Below are 17453 nucleotides of genomic sequence, written 5' to 3'. Positions count from 1 at the left end.
GAATTCACATTCCAAGGAAAGGCTCTCCCCTGCTTATTTTCCTTCAATAATCAGCTCCTTACTTTCTTAGCCTGTTTACCATGACTGTAATAAAATACTCTGGGCAGGATATTAAGCAATGAAAAAGGGCTCACTGCTCTGGAGGTTCAAGTGCATGATACCAGCATCTGCTTCCTTCCAATGATGGTTTCAAGGTCGATGGCATCACATCACACAGTGGATGTAGGAGGAGAAGATCATATAACTGAACAGAAAGCCAGAGACAGACTGAGGAACTGGTGATTTATACATTCCGAGGGAAGTCCCCCAGTTATCTAAAGGTATTCCACTGGCCCTGTTTCTTAAGGGTCCTACCATCTCTTAACATGGCCACACTGACAATCAAGGTTTCAGCACACAGCCATTTGTAGACAAATCATAGAACCTATTTTCACCATCTAACATCAATTCACATTTTCAAAAGCATATATTTATTGTATTGTATGTACAAAGTGTATCTATTTCCTATGCAGCTTGTGTTAAATATATAAGCTTGTTTGCATTGTTTAGTTAAAGTAGGTCAGCAAGGCATAGCTGCGTGCTAGCAGACAAGAGATATTTATAGTTCAAGCTTCTCACAGAATTCTCTAATTAAAATTAATGTTTGTGGTCCACTTCAGGCTACACTTGAAATTTCAGGGGAGCATTATTCCAGGTGTTCTGCCTTGTTTCTTCCCGCTGTCCCTTCCCTTTCAACTGACAATGTTTGTGAAACAAAGGAAAATTAATATTATTGTCATGAACCAATTACCATTACATATGGAAACTGAGATTTTTTTTTTAGAAAGAAATTACATTGTCAAATTGAACTTTTTTCTGTTATCCATTTGCTTACTCCCTTCCAAAAAAAAAGTGGTTGATTTTAAGAAGACTACAAATTACTGTTTCCAGATATTCAGATTGAAGACGTTCATCACGTGTATTCTTCAAAGGCTAAGGCTGTCAAACCTAGATTAGAGGAAGGAGAAAATAAATGAATAATTCACACACACACACAAACTTGCATTATCTAACCATACGCAAACTAGCTTGAACAATCACCACTACAAAGAGTGGAGCCTCCACTTAGATTCATGCTATTATCAATTTCTGGCAGTTTTCTGTGCCCTTTTCTCTAAAACCAGGCAGGTTTCACTTTTAAAGCTCACCATGGAAATTGGCAAATTACCACTTTATAATATTTTTTTCATCTGCATCAAGCGAGGAATACAGCCTAGAGCAGTGGTTCTCAACCTTCCTAATGCTGTGACCCTTTAATACAGTTCCTCATGTTGTGGTAAACCCAACCATAAAATTAATTTTGTTGCTACTTCCTAACATCAATTTTGTTACAGTTATGAATCATAATGTAAATATCTGATCTGTACGATATATGCAACCTTTGTGAAAGGGTCATTTGACTCCCTAAAAGAATCACAACTTACAGGTTGAGAACCATTGGCCTACAGGGTTAACATGGTTGTAGTTTCAATGTCTTCGGTCTCTAAAGTTGTTTAATTCATGTACCATTAACAGGAATGAAAAGTTTCCATCTAACAGAAGAGAACAAACTTGCATTCTGGTTACTTTTAATTCTTATCTTGACACAATTTACTCACTTGAAAAGAGAGGTTCATTTGAGGAATTACCTAGAATCAGTGTGTCTGCAGAGAATTGCCATAAGTGTTTCTTTTTTCCCCACACAGGGTTTCTCTGTGTAGGCTTGGGCTGTCCCAGACTCACTTTGTAGACTAGGCTGGCTTCAAACTCACAGAGATCGGCCTGCCTCTGCCTCTGTGAGTGCTGGGATTAAAGTCGCACCCTGCCCTTCTCCCACTGCCCCCCTACTCCCATTGTCATAACTGTTAACTCAGGTGAGAATACCCAGTGCATTGAGGACAGCACCATTCCCTAGTCAGGGAAGCCCTGACTGTATAAAGAGTGGGGGAAAGCTAGCTAAAAGAAGGAAGAATGCATTTGTTCTCTGCACTACACTGTGGGTGCAATGTGGCTAGTTGCTTGAATTCCTGCCTTGATTTTCCTTTAGTGATAAACTGTAACTTAAGACTTTAGGCTAAATAAACCCTTTCCTCTCTTATATTGCCTTTCTTGGTCAGGAGATTTTATCATAGCAACATAAATAAAATTAGTACAACATGCTACCTGTCCCGGTACTAGGATGTCTGTCATGGGTATGCAGAATATTTACACTGAGGCTAAATAATTCGTTGGAGGCATAGGATACCTGTGACCTTCATGAACAAGGGCTGCTCCAGCAATGTTGAGTTATGAGCAACCCTCACAATTGTAGACTTTAAAATCAAGGAGAAAGGCAGGTGACAGATACTGATGTATGATGTAAAAGGAGATATGACTTGAGAACACTGGAATGTCAAGGAGAAGGCATCTAATCAAATCTATCTTTGCACAGTACAAGGTGAGTGTGGGAGGGCTGCAGTGTGGATGTCTGTTGAACTAAACTCAGTGACCCTCCACCCAGTTCCCTAGACCTTCATCACTGATTGTGTGAGGAGACATATGAGTCATTCTTGACTCTTGATCTTAATAACCACATATATGTTTCATTATCTTTTAGATACATTGTGTAAGAAGAAGAGAGTTGCAACATCTTTAATAACAGGCATGGGACTCTGCTGTATAAAGTCCTTCAAGCAATGATAAAGAAACCATCTTTGGGTTGATGAATATGTATACAGCATCTTCTATTTTAAAGGTTTTTGGGGTGGATACAGATCTTCAATATAAGTGAGCATGTATATGAAAACTGGTAAATAGGAAATAGAAACAAATGGAGAGACAATAAGAGAAGAGGGGAAGGAGACAAGGAGGATTATTTGTTTTTAGCAAAGAACAAAGGAGGTCCTCAGAGCAGTGGGGAGGTGCCTGAAATTCAACTTGGGAGATTTACAGTAACAGGTCAAATCACATAGTGCCTTTTCCAGGAAGACCTGCTTGTCCACATCCTATACCTCTCCCCAGCTGGGGAAACTTCCTTTCTGGTGTTTACTTGGTCTAATTATAAGATCCGTATTTGTATTTACCATAAAGAAAAAAATTCTACCCTGCCTATTGCATGCTCCGAAGTATTAAGACTGGCCATATACCTTGGTTTTGTGACCTTGGTATCCATGAAAGAAATTTATTTTATGACTGTTCAGATGAACTATACTTGGTACAGAGCATAGTTACCAGTAAAGTTTTGGTAGGGTAACTGATGCCACAGATCAAGGGGTAAAAGTTACAGGAATCATTTTTCTAAGATTATCATAGTAAATGTGTAAAGAATTACCCAGAGATATTATAATGACTAAAGACTATCAGGAACAGGATTCAGAAGGCCTAAAGTTGGAAGCAGAAGATAGCTCCTTTAGGACTTTAGAGCTTAGAGGCCCTATACTCATCCCCACTTTGAATAATTCTGCCTTAACCACAGAACTTCTATACATGATGACAACTCATTTTTTCCAATTAACTGTACATTTAATTTTTAATTTTGAATGATTTATGTATGCCTCACTGTTGAACAAACTTAACAGTGTTATCACTTCTGAAATTTGGGTTTTAAAATATATCTTTGGGTGAAAAATGTTTTGTTTTGTTTTGTTTTTTTATTGTGGAGCTCAAATGAAGACCTGTGCATAGTAAGTAAGCTCTATACAACTAGGACACACTCCAAGCCACCTTCTTGTTCCCTTTTATTTTGTTGGCTCTGATGGTCAAGTATGCTAGGAAATGCTGGAATCCTTTCCTTTAGCCTAGAGCTGTCTGTTGTTATCTCGGCATTCAAAACTAAGCCACCATTGAACATCACAAGATGACAAGGGTGGAAAGCATATAATACCTAAAGGAATGGCACTGAGAATCAGGATCTTACCGACATGATAACACCACACTTGATGTGCACTTAAACTCACTGCCGTTGTGGCTGCCTACACAAGATCTGTATGAGACTGGGCTCCTCAACATTCCATCATAGGAGGGACAAGGGCTCATGAGGCCACACTCTTCCCTAAGGAACTATTGACAATAAGTAGTGGTTAGAGGAAAGGTGTCACTTTCTTCAGTGGCTTAGCTCTGAAATTGTTTGTGCTCTAGTAAGTAACTTCCTACCTATGCCTTTAAAACTCAGTGAGTCATAGATACGAAAAATACATGAAAATAAAAAAGGGAGTTGGTAAAATGTAGGGTTTAGCAGGAGGTGAAGAGGAACTGAAATAGGGTAGGATGAGGTAAAAGTGACTAAAATTCAATTATTATAAACTATATATAATTCATATATATATATATATGTATATATATAACTGTCAAAAATAAGTATTAATTTAAAAATTGATCCTTCCTGAAAAACTGTAGAAAGGGCTGGGAAAATGTAAGCCTGTGAGCCTCCACTTAGATCTAAAATGATTTAAACTGTAGCTAGGAAGTAAGTAGTTATTTTAGAAGAATTTTAAACAAATGTAGCTAACAAGGGTTAAAGAGCAGGAATTTAGGGGGTAACTGTAACACTCAATTACCCATTAAATTCAGCAAATCTCAGTTATATTAATGGCTGTCTTCAGAAACCTGAATGGCTAGAAATTATAGGAAATGTCATTCAAAATGTCAGCAAATCCATGTTACCTAGAGTTGTAAACAAAGTACATCTCCACCCACTCTACTGCTTTCAGAATCAGGACCAGGATTTCATAAACATGGTGGCAGAGTCATATGCAAAGGTCAACAAAGTGATTTGACTTGCAGACCCTGCTCTATCTCTAAGCTGTTGAAGCTGGCCTCAATCACCACAGTAAAGTGAAGATTATCAACACAGACTGTCTTGCATGAGAGGGCACTCCAAAGCCTGCTTTAAATTCTGTGAGCATCTCTTAGACCCCAGGACCCCTCTGGAACCTCATTAGGAGAGGTAGAGAGGAGAGAGAAATTATTGTTCATAACAGGTCATTTCTCAGGCATTTTGCCATGCATTTGGGAAGCCGTACCACAAAGACATCTTAATATGAGATATTTTGAAAGTGCAATGCTATGAATCTATAATGGCACTTCTAAAAAATAATGTTTTAAGATGCTGAATTTCCTATTATTTCCAGTTATATTTCCCTAATTCTATGTATTATGAGAATAAAGCATAATTCTAAGACTGCTACTAGATTTTAGCAGTAAAAGAACATATTCTTCATATGATGATAGGGAAAGTACCTCTATGCAGCCTTTATCATCTCTTACTTAGCAGAAACCTATAAATACCAGATTCTGACATCTTTGACCAGACAGTGATGATAGCTGAGGTAGCACTTACCTAGCATAGGCGGTAGCTTTGAAATAGCTGGCAAGGTTCAGAAACAGTGATTTTACAACATCTTGGGTAGAAAAGAGAAATACATATTTATTTTATTTAAATGACAATAATTTGGGTAACTTCCAAAAAAAAAATAGAGCAACAATCTGGAAAAAGTTACTCACAAGCGATTGTGATCATCGATGCACATGTAAAGATGTTTGCTAATTCTCCTCCCATACACCATCTGAAACAACAAGATTGTGTAGTTTTAGCACATTAACCCTGCACTTCCAGCACATACGGCATGACTTTAGACTAAGAATAGACTCCGAATGTAAAGATTTACTATATAGCTGCAAAATCAAAGCAGTATGTATCAGCACAAGTATAGGCAGGTAGGGCAACAAAAGAGACCAGGGAACCCTGAGCTAGAAACACATGGATATTAAACAGATGTCTTTTAAAAAAGGACACAGAGTTATTTTTCTTTAAATTATGTGTATATCTATGTGTGTAGGAAGGGCAGGATACGCATGTGAGTGGAGCACCCAAGGAGATGGAGGCCAGAGGTATTAGATCCCTCTGTAGCTAAAGGCTGTCATGAACCACTTAATGTGAGTTCTGGGATCTGAACTTGGGACCTCTGTGAGAGCATTTATTCTTAACTGCTGAGAGTTCTCTTTAGCCTTATAAATTGATTTTTGACAGGAGTGTAGTTCCACTCAATGGAAAGATAGTTCTTTCAACCAATGATCTTGAAACAAGTGTACATTTGAAAGAAGGATGAACTTTCATGCATGTCTTATCTCACACACAAGGGAAGTTGAAAAGTCAGAGACTACGTGATAAACCATGACATGCAAGACTTCCAGAAAAAGTCGTAGAGGAAAACTGCATGACCTTGTATTTGTCAATGAATACAGTATGAAGTGCAGAGTCTACAAAAGAAAAATGAAAAATTAAACTTTCTGAAGATGTAAGGGGAAAAAAGGTTTTCTCTGGGAATAACACTGTTAAGATGATGAAAAGACAGTGGAAATTCAGGAAAAAATATCTGCAGATGACTGATCTACTAAAGGAGTCATGTCTAGATTATATAAAAACAACAGAACCTTAGTAATAAGGGGGCTAAAAAATAACAAAGTATAATGGCATATAGGTATGAAAATGCCATAAGGACATTTGTTATTTTATATAATAACTAAAAAAATAAACCCTAACAGCCAGAAAATAAGTAACCTTGGAAATGGGTGAAAAATGTGAACACACACCACATCTCAACTAAGAAAATATACATATGAAGATAAGTATTTAAAGCAATGTAAAACATCATTTGTCATTAGACAATGCAAACCAACATACTGAGCAATGGCTACACACTTATCAGAATGACTCAAACTATCATGCTGAGCAATGTTTATATATTTATCAGAACCACTGAGCACCTAAATGGCCATAACAAGTAACAGAGAAGATACATGGCTACCATTGCTGATGGGAAGAAAATACTCTGGAATACAGTTTGGCACTTTCTTCAAAATTAAAGGTAGACCTATTCTGCAATTCCATTTCATAATTTGCCCTTATGGTTCTCTGAATTTCCTCAGTATCTGTTGTAATGTCTCCTCTTTTAATCTCTAATTTTGTTAACTTAGGTCTTCTCTCTTCATCTTTCAGTTAATCTGGTTAAATATTTATCAGTCTTGTAGATTTTTTTCAAAGAACCAAACTTTTTCTTTACTATTTGTATTTTTGTTGTTGCTTCTACTTCATTGATTTCAGCCCTGTGTTATTTATCCTCATGTACTTTTTTGGAGTATTATTGCTCCTAGCTTCCAGGTCCGTCATTAAGTTATTAATATGAGGTCACTACTATTTTTCATGTAGGCACTTAGAATTGTGAACTTGCCTCTTAAAATAGCCTTCATTGTATCATATATGTTTGCATATGTTGTCTCTTTATTATCATTTACTTATTAAAAGTTTTTAATTTCACTCTAGATGTCTGTCTTGACCCAATTTTCAAAGACTCAAATGTAGTGAGCTCCCATTAGTTTGTACACTTTGCTGATTCTATTGTTGTGTTAATAGCATTAATCAATGTTGGTCAGATAGAATACAGAGCTTTATTTCAATTTTTTTGAATACCATGTAAGACTTTTTTGTGTAATAACATGTTGTCAATTTGGGGAAAGTTCCATGAGCTGCTGAGAACAAGATATGTTCCTTAGAGTTCGGGAGAAATGCTCTGTAGAATTTAAGTCCATTTGGCTTATGACGTCATCTAATTCACATTACTTTGTTTAGTTTTTGTCTGGATGGTCTGTTTATTGGGGAGAATCAGATATTGAGGTTATCCATTATTACTATGTTAGGTACAAAAAAAACCAAAAAAACAAACAACTTAATCAGGATGTTGGAAACCTGCATCAATATAAGATGCAGGCAAATACTGTATGTATTACAGATGAATGATGTAACCTCAAGAAATGGAGCCTAAACTAGAAATCTAAGACCAGAGATGGAAGGAATTAAACAAAACCATTGTGCTTGTATCAGTAAGGTTGCCTATCATGGGGTATGAGTTATTAATTCTACAACTTCTGCACACGTACAGCAGGAATGAATCAGTTCAGTGGAAAGTAATGAAAATCAGGTTCCCAAATGCCAGAGTAGAAGCCTGTGAATAACAAAAGTGACAGGGAAGCCTGGAATGAGTCATGTGGTACTGGGATAGGGTTAGATATATTAATATAAATGCATTTGTGTTACTTTATGTGTGTGTAGATACATAATTTCCACATGTGTGTGCCAAGGTTATTACATATGCAAAAACATTCCTCATTTCTGTCTACAGATAGCCTGGAAGCCACGCATCCCAATGCCAATGAGTACATTTGTCAGCCAGATCTCATAATGTTCTACAATAAAAGAATTTTGGGAATTTCAGAGAAATGACTAAATCTAGGGCAGGAAAAATACAAGATGAGTCTGAGTCATTTGTTATTTAATTGTTTTATAAAGAACAATGGAAATACTAAGGAACTATGATTCAGAATATATTTTGTGGAAGAAATAAGATTTACTGATCAGGGAATTAGGATAACAGCGTGAGAGAAACAAACCTAAAGTGACTAAAAGGTTTTGATTGAGCTGGCCAAGTGAATGCCAGCCCTGCAAACAAATCTTATTTCCTGAATTCAAAGGGACATGAACATTCTTTCAAATCAGGAGACAATTTACAAATGATGGCAACTTATTTTTGCTGTCGGTTTCAAGATGGGGCATTCTCACGTGACTATGCCTTCATATGTTTATTCCTAGCTGCCATACTTTCATGATTTCATGGGAACTGTGTGTATTGTTGGCATTATATATGATGTTTGATTTTAGTTAGTATTAAATGGTTTTTTTCCTAAGAAAAGCAAAAGTCACGTGTGGGAGTACGTGTGTCAATCACTTGGGAGATAGAGTCAGAGGAGTAGGAGTACACAGTTAGTCTCAGTTACATGAAGAATTAGAGAGCAGCCTGGGTAATGGAAAACACGCACACGCGCACAAGCACACGCATAGACACACACATATCAAAGTAAGTCTATATTATAATATATAAAAGGGCCATCGCAGCCAATCTTCAAGATTGTAAGAAATCGTGGTAGTGAAATGAGAAGTATTGAGTAAGAAAAAAAAAGACAAAACACAAACCACAGTGCTGAATTATAATCTCAGAGTACAAATTAAAATTCTGTGAGGTAGGGAGAGGAAAAAAGAGGGTTAAGGGATGAATATGATCAGAATGTGTTATTTATATATATATATATATATATATATATGAAAATGTCACAGAATAAATACATTAAAGCTCATTTTTAAAATCCTTCAGTTACACATGAATATGAGTAAATGCTTAAATTTGGATTTTTTTAGTTTTACCTTAATGCCCTTTTCTGTTCCAGGATCCCATCCAGGAAGCACATTATGCTTAGTTAGCCATCAGGTTTCCTTAGACTCCTTTGGAATAGGATAGCATAGCCCTTGGTGACCTTACTGGCTTTGAGAATGACTTCTGATGTTCTGAATGCCTTCATTTGAATTTTCTCTTTTTTTTTTCATGGCTAGCCTGGCATTTGGAAGACCATACATGTAAAATGCCAATCTCCCTGCTTTTTGTCAAGGGCACCCTCAACAGTCAGGCTCATCTAATTGACTTTGACCTTGCTCATCAGAGAGGGTACCAAGCACCTCTTTCCACTCAACAGGCATCATTTCTATTCACTTCCTTGATCTGCTCTTTGGAAACCAGTTTCTAACCACAGCTCACACAAAAGTGATATGGAGTTAAGCTCTACTTCTCAAGGCTGGATGCATCTACATACATTAACCCAAGAGGTCTCACTGAAAGCCCTGTCAAATATGAGATGGGGTTTCCTGGCCAACTTGGAACTTTGGAACACACTAAGTTAAAAGAATGCTGACTATGATTGCTCTGCATAATTTCTTCCAGCCATTATTGTACCAATGCACATTATCAGTTCCCAATTTGGGGTATGTAATGAAAAATGTTACCATCTATTTTTAGCCATAGAGCCTCCTCCTTTTGTTCTTTTGGTCTCATTGTGATTTAAAATGTTTCTCAGACCTCATAATTAAGTGGGAGGCTTATTTTAAAATACTAACTCTCACTAGGCCTAAATTCATACTTCAGTGAGAGAATCTAAGAATTGGCATTGGAAAAATCAACCTTCCCAAGCAATATGGAGACATTTGGCCCTCAGGATACAGGAATTGAAAGTGAGTAGCATTTCTCACCAGAGTCCAAAGACTGTGGAGCTTATAAGGCTTTACTGTTCACTTTCATTTCATCCATCCACTCAAAAAATCAACCAACTCTTATAATTAAGGATACAGAATTTAGGGCAACACATTGATGTCAGTCCCAGATTGCCCATACCCAGAGACTCATACTCCAACCAAGGACTATTCATGGAGATAACCTAGAACCCTGACAATGCAGCCACTTCTGATGAGAACTGATAGACTAAGATCAGAAAGAAGGAGAGGAGGACCTCCCCAATCAGTGGACATAGGGAGGGGCATGCATGCAGAAAGGGGGGGAGGAGGGTGGGACCGGGAGTGGAGGAGGGAGGGGCTTATGCGGGGATACAAAATGAATAAAGTTTAATTAATAAAAATTAAATAAAAAAATAAAAAAAATTTGTGCAAAAAAAGAAATACTTTAAATTTTATCTACGTGTGTGTGTGTATGTGTGTGTGTGTGTGTGTGTGTGTGTGAGAGAGAGAGAGAGAGAGAGAGAGAGAGAGAGAGCACACACACATGTGACAGGACAGCTTTCAGGAGTTGGTTTTCTCTTTTCAGTGTGGACTCTAAGTATTGAACTCAAGATATCAAGCTTGTACTGAAAACACTTTTACTTGCCAAGGCATGCCATTACTATTAGATTGTTCACATTCTTTGTTTGCTTGGTTGGTTTGCTTTTTGAGACAGGGTTTCTCTGTGTAGCCTTGGCTATCATGGACTCATTTTGTAGATCAGACTGGCCTGAATTCACAGAGATCTACCTGTCTCTAAAACCCTGACTACTGGGATGACATGGGTGCGCCACCGCAGCCGGCTTTGCTCACATTCTTATAGTGAGAGCTAGATGATTAATATTTGGATAACTGAACATATAGTAATGGGTCAGGGGTAGAAAGTGCTCTGAAGTAAAGGAAAGTATGATATATGTGTGATGAACAGTGCAGTAGTGTCAACACATACATGCCAGGGAAGTTCTCTCAAATATAGAATTTGAAAATATTCCAGAAAGAAGTAAGGTCACATATTATTATCTTAGTGGAACAGACTTGTACCAGGCAGAGGGAACAAAGACTCTGAGACATGAACAGGCTTAGTAATGATGGGACTTGAACATTTTCTTAGAATTTTTGGGAAAAGACAGACCAAGAAGGCATGGCACGAATGTGTAGGGTAGGAGGTAGATGTTGGCACACCTCTAGTCAGGACTAAGTACTGTGTATCCTCCCGTGCTAAGCTGGCTCTTCTGGAGTTGACAGTTTTTATGTGAAAGTTGGCATGGTAAGAAAAAGTCATTGTGCCAATTCCAGCAAAAGATAAATCCAGGACAGCATAAACAAAGGGTCTTAACACATGATTCCCTGACAGTAACTATTTCAAAGGACTCTACCCAGGACCACATGTTGCCATCAGCTCACTACAACCTTATATAAAAGGGTCAGATAGTAGGGGAAAAAGACCTCCCTTATCAGTGGACTAGGGCAGGGGTATAAAGGGAGAAGTGGGAGGGAGGACTGGGAGGAGATGAGGGAGGGGGTTACAGCCAGGATACAAAGTGAATAAATTGTAATAAATAATAAATCAATAAAAAGAAACAAATTTAAAAATCAAAGTACTTCTATGAGGACACCTGCCCAACAACTACCTTTCAACCTCAATAGAACGTCATTCTTAGTGTCAATCACATTGTTTCAAAATACTCACTATAATTATTTTTATTTTTCCCTTTATAAATCTTCCCTTCTCTCAACATGCTAATCAACTCATAGCTGCCTATGTGTTCCTATGCAGAACTCTGCTTGTTCCAAATAAGTATTGTTATCCTTTAGACTCTTAAATTTAGAGAATATCTTTTTGATACTTTTGTATTTTAGGGTACAAACTTCAATAGAAGTCTCAGTGCGGACTTCAAGTGCTCTGGAATGCACTGGAAGGGAAACTTAGATTACAGCTACCCTTTCTGTCACTGCCTAAACAGAAGATAGCGCATGGTAAAATCAATTTCTAAACACACACTGCCTTCTGTATGTATTGTAGAGGATAGAGGAGGTATTTGAAGAATAAAAGACAATATCATAACAAATAAACAAACAAATGAACAAATCTTAGCTATAGAGCTACCTAAAATGTTTTGTGGAAGGAGCAAGAAAATCATTCATTAGTCACAGCTCTCCATTGATTACGAAACATTATTGCAAAACATGAAAACTAGAATTACCTTGCACATGCAGAAATGATTAAGCACACTGCTAGCAGGATTGCCTGAAAAGAAACCTTGTGCATCAAACCAGATCCTGCAGGAAGGAGAAATCAATCATAGATCATTGCTGATTAAATAACCCTGGGGAAAAATTCCTGTTAAAGCTGCCTCATAGTTTTCAAATGCACATCAGTTTAAACAATCACTCATCAATAACAAGATAAAAGCATGTCAAGTATAGCTGGGACAATGGTCAATGGTTTAGGGCATGCCTAGTAACTACATGGTAGCTCACAATGTTAGTTCCAGGTTATCTGATGCCCTTTTCCAGTCTCCATGGGCTCCTGAACACACATGGTACATATCAACTCACGCAGACACGTACACATGTGCATAAATTTTAAAAATATTTTTTGAAAAATCATGTCACATTATATAGGTTCATTGGCTAGAAAGTTCCAAAGTAAATGAATATAATGTCCTCTCTCAGAGCAAAAAAAGAAACTATGCAACTCAAAATGTTTCATACTGCTTGTCTGCTTTGATATTGGAAGAAGCCCTTGTACAGTTTGTGCTGAAGTCAGAACTCTAAAAATGTGGTGATGGTTATGACTGTTCTGACCACAACAACAATAAGAATGCTTACAATTTGCAGAGCACTTTATAATTCACAAATACTTTTTTTTTTCTTTTTTGAGGCAGGGTTTCTCTGTGTAACCTTGGCTGTCCTGGACTCTTTAGAGACCAGGCTGGCCTTGAACACACAGAGGTCTGCCTGCCTCTGGTCCCTGAATGCTGGGATTACACGAATGCAACACTGTGCCCTGCTCCACAAATGTTTTTCATACATTAGCTTCTTTCATCAACTCCAAACCGTGCAAGGTAGGGAGCATTATCTCTATTTTTCAAATGAGTGGACCAAGACTGAGAGACATGATGCAATAGGTCAAGACAACACAGCTATGAGGTGCCAGTACCAAGATTTTAAAACTACATCTAGACACTGCATACTGTTTGTCTGAAATGAGGCATGGAAAGTCAATTGCAACTTTGCATACTAGAGATTTCTAAAGACAAAGAAGAAAAAATATGTATTATGAAATATTTACCCTTTCAAAATTCTGCAATTAGTGAACTCTTTGAATGGTGTCAATGGTGGAAATAAGTGCAAAACTTCCAACAGTCACATCCATGAGGATCACGAGAATCATGACCTTGACTCTCAGACTCATCACCATTAAGAAATCAGCGCTAATTTAAAGATTAACACATGGGGACTTAAGAAAATATATCTCAATTTAACTTCCCCCGAAGCTTAATTTTGCGATAGTTGTTTAGGACTCAGAAAGACTTTATACTGTGAATGTTTTTATTGTTGTGATTTATGCAGGAAATGAAGATGGAGTTAGCTATAAATCTTACTGAGCTCCTATAGCGGGTAGAATCCTGAAGTCTGGCAAGCCAAACTGGAGCAATAATAAATTATGTCACTCAAAGTGTGGATGATTTATGTGTACTGTGAATTAAATAAAGTATTGTGGGTTCACTGGAATGTCATCCATCTATCTAGAGGGTGTTTGCATTCTCCATATCTCCTGATTTCATGTACAATTAGGACAAGAAATCCAGACTGAGACACAGCAAAGATCACTGGCTATGATTATGAGTGGATGTGCCTTTGAATTCGACAAAGAGATGAGTTGTATGGCTTTGGACCTGTTGTTCATTGGTCCTTCAGTGGTCACTGACTTGGCACCTCATTAGGAATTTGGCCTTGATTCTTCCTCTCAAACTTCAGATGCTCTCTACCTTCCTCTCAATTTTACCACCTTCTATTTTCTTTAACATTTTTCCACATTTAAGTATTCAGTTTTATTTCTCTATTTCTCACCCCCCAAAATGCCCCTACACAGCACTGAGAACAGTGAACATCTATGTGACGGTTTGGAAAGCAATGCTATATATTCTTGGTGGGGAATCATTTTTCCTGCTAAAGGGTGAAGCAGCTGGTTTCTTCTATTTTTCTTCTCAGCATTTGACTAATTCAAAGCCTTTTGGAGCCTCAAATACCTATCAACAAAGTGATTGTTTATGCCATGAAAACTGAATCTACCCAGAACTGATATAACAGTTCTAGATTTCATATCATAACTCTAAATGAACAACATCTCTTCTGACAGATTGGAAATCTGAAAAGTGTGTGTTTACAGAAACTCCAGGAGCCACCACGGGAAGATGGGCTGTGAGGAACAGTGACAACACAGAAGAGATGTCAAGGAAGTAAAGACTAGAAAAAAGTTAAGTTCTCTGTTTGGAATCATTGTTTGCAGACACCAGTGAATTTTATCACTATAACTCAGGCATAGCACTCAAAAGCCATGACTGATACAAAACATGGCAAGCAAGCCAGTGTTATTAGCATCTGCTGTGTCACCTGCAACAGAATTCTCACTCAAGTCCTATACATGGAGAAAATAAACAATGGGAGTGGCCAAGCATATGAGAACCCAGTAATACAGGAAAATAAATATTTTCAGTGTAGTGATACATGGAGAGTACTCTGGAATCATGGGAGAATAATTTACTCTAGCCACCAATCAGGATGGGTCAAAGAAGGCTCATCAAATGTAGTCTCGTTTCCATTGGGCCTTGAAGAAAAGTAAGGGTCATCCAGGTACAGCAGATAGGACAGACATCCCAGATTTAAAAAAAAAAAAAAAACAAAAAACAAAAAACAAGCATTTGTCATGGTCACATTCTTTGTAATGAGTGTACAAGACTTAACTCATCTGTAGAATTTTCACATTCTTTTATGTAAAATAAAACTACACAGTTATGAATTGATTCACCTCAGTCATGAGGTACTTGTTCTCCCCAACTACTGTATGGTCAGTTTGGGATACAGGGATGACTATGACCTTAGGAACAGAGAATGATGAGAAACACAGGCAAGCATGCAACAGTGGTACAGCTCAAGGGAAAGAAAAAAAAAGAGTTATAGGAACCTGAATAATGAAGGCTAGGCTCTCTGGAAGAGGTAACTGCTGAATTTTAGTAGGTATTGATAGCCCGGCAGTTTTCTATACAGTCATGGCTAGCTTTTCTGTCATTGAAATGCATGTATAGGGTACTTAAAGATCCTTTAGCACTTCCTGAACAGCTGCAGTGAGAATATATTGTGCAGGGCATATGAGTGTGTCTTTGGAAGGATACTCAGTGGAACATTATTTATTCTCAGTTTATAGGGCCTAGTGAAAACAGGATCGTTTTCACTCAGGCTCTGCCTCCTGCAGTGATAACCTCAAATCTATTGAGTATTCATGTAGACAGGACATAGTATACTAAATCCTTTGGGCCATTTTCATTGCAAAGTAAGAAGTAGGATCATCTCTCTGCACAGATGCAAGGTTAAATTTTAGAGTTTGGTTAACTGCTGTACAGCCTTGGACACTGTTTCCCATAATGGCTCTTAGAGGAGTGGATTATAGGTGGGGTCTGAACCTTGAAATCTCTGCAAGCTCAACAGAGCCAGCTCAGCTCTCCTCCCCAGATGTGAGAATGCATGAAAATGTCATCAATCTTCTGCTGGAAAACAGTCAGAAGCACACTGGAGAGTTTCTTCCATCACTCATGCTAGGAAACACCAAGAGGTGAATATCATTTTCCTTCCTGGGGTATAGCACTAAAAGACATGTTTTTCATCTTCTTTTTTCTTCCTTTTTCTCCCTCCTTTTAGAGTATGCCAGACACACAGCTAAAGATGAAGATGTAAATAATAGAGACCTTTAATCATTCTCCTCAGGTTTATCCAAACCTAATGCTTATCAGACATCAAGGTTCTTGAAAAATAGGACAGTGTAAACTCAGGGCTGCTGAGGACTTTGTGACTACACTCAAAGGCAGTAATCTACTCTGTGCCATCTGGACACTACAAAGAGCCCAGGTCCTCCCTTAAGCAGGTTGATACCAGTTCATAAGTGCACATAAGTCATTGTTACATCATCCTTAAGAGGTAAGAAGGAAGAATTATTTGGGTATGGCAAATATTAAAAGGACTTACTTGAATGCACCAAGATGTTCTTTTGGAAATGCTCTGCTACTTTCATCTGAGGCTGAACACAGGAATTCTGGGAGCTTTCCCTGAGAGGCTGAGACAGGATGTGACTAGAAGAGGAGGCTTCTGAAGTGTCTGTGATTGGCTTCTGAGACTCCCAGCCATCACTCAGAGAACAGTCCAGATCACTTTCTGAAAAGGCAAGAGTTTAATCTTTCTCTCTGTCTCTCTTTCTCTCTCTCTCTTCTCCCCTCTGTGTGTATGTGTGTTTGTCTGTGCGTGTCCATATATTTTGTCCATTTATCTATCTATTTAGTTATCTATCTGTCTGTGTATACATACATACATACATACGAATATGGATATATATATATATATCCAATGATATTGTTATACTTTTTTATATCTATTTCTATGATGAAACACTCTGACCAAAAGCAATTTAGAGCAAGAAAAGGTTTATTTGGCTCATATTCCCAGGTTACAGTGCATCATTTTGGGTAGGTCAAGGTAATAACTCAAGCAGCTAGTCACAGTACATCACTAGTCAAGATTAGGAAGAACTCAGTGCACCTCTATAGACAGCCTGCTGCTGCTCAGCCAGCTTCTTTTATGCTGATGCTGTTCAGGGGGCTCAGCTGAGGAACTGATGCATCTCATAGTGGGCTGAATCAATTAGCAAGCAAAATAATTGCCACAGACATGCCCACTCTGATCTAGACAATGCCTCACTGAGATCCTCTCTCCCCAAGTGACTCTAGGTTGTGTCAAATTGACAATAGGAACTAACCAGCAGTGCTGCCCTGTTTACAGTCCCCAATAATCAGAACAATGGCATCACTGCCTACTGCACTAGTGGAGGGGATAAGAGGAGCCTTCCTGGATGAGACGGTATTTTAATCTGTCCCCATCCTTTGAGGTATAAAAGACATATCTTCAGACCACAAAAGATGAGAGGAATGAGAATTTGGTGAAGGAAGCCAACTACAGTGTAGTTACAATAAGGTGACCCAGCAGGATCCAGGGAAGATACAGTTTTACAACAAGATGGAGGACAGACCATAAA

General features: G+C 38.0%; 1 protein-coding gene across 4 annotated transcripts in view; it reads right to left on the bottom strand.

Moving 5' to 3' along the window:
- Window positions 1-447: 447 nt before the first annotated feature.
- The window catches only part of Tmem71 (transmembrane protein 71), a 35290-nt gene continuing 18284 nt past the window's right edge, over window positions 448-17453 (bottom strand). For all 4 annotated transcript variants that reach the window (XM_055626467.1, XM_055626468.1, XM_055626470.1 and 1 more), the window contains 5 exons: window positions 16394-16579; window positions 12352-12427; window positions 5500-5561; window positions 5336-5396; window positions 448-987 (listed from right to left, as the gene is read on the bottom strand). In XM_055626467.1, the coding sequence (XP_055482442.1) occupies window positions 966-987; window positions 5336-5396; window positions 5500-5561; window positions 12352-12427; window positions 16394-16579 (407 nt within the window). In that variant the 3' untranslated portion in view covers window positions 448-965. The remainder of the gene's footprint in view (window positions 988-5335; window positions 5397-5499; window positions 5562-12351; window positions 12428-16393; window positions 16580-17453) is intronic.

Source organism: Psammomys obesus, unplaced genomic scaffold, assembly GCF_907164565.1.
Source record: "Psammomys obesus unplaced genomic scaffold, mPsaObe1.curated_primary_1811, whole genome shotgun sequence".
Lineage (NCBI taxonomy): Eukaryota > Metazoa > Chordata > Mammalia > Rodentia > Muridae > Psammomys > Psammomys obesus.
Note: the sequence above shows the minus strand (reverse complement) of the source record. Positions and strands in the feature narration are given on the sequence as shown.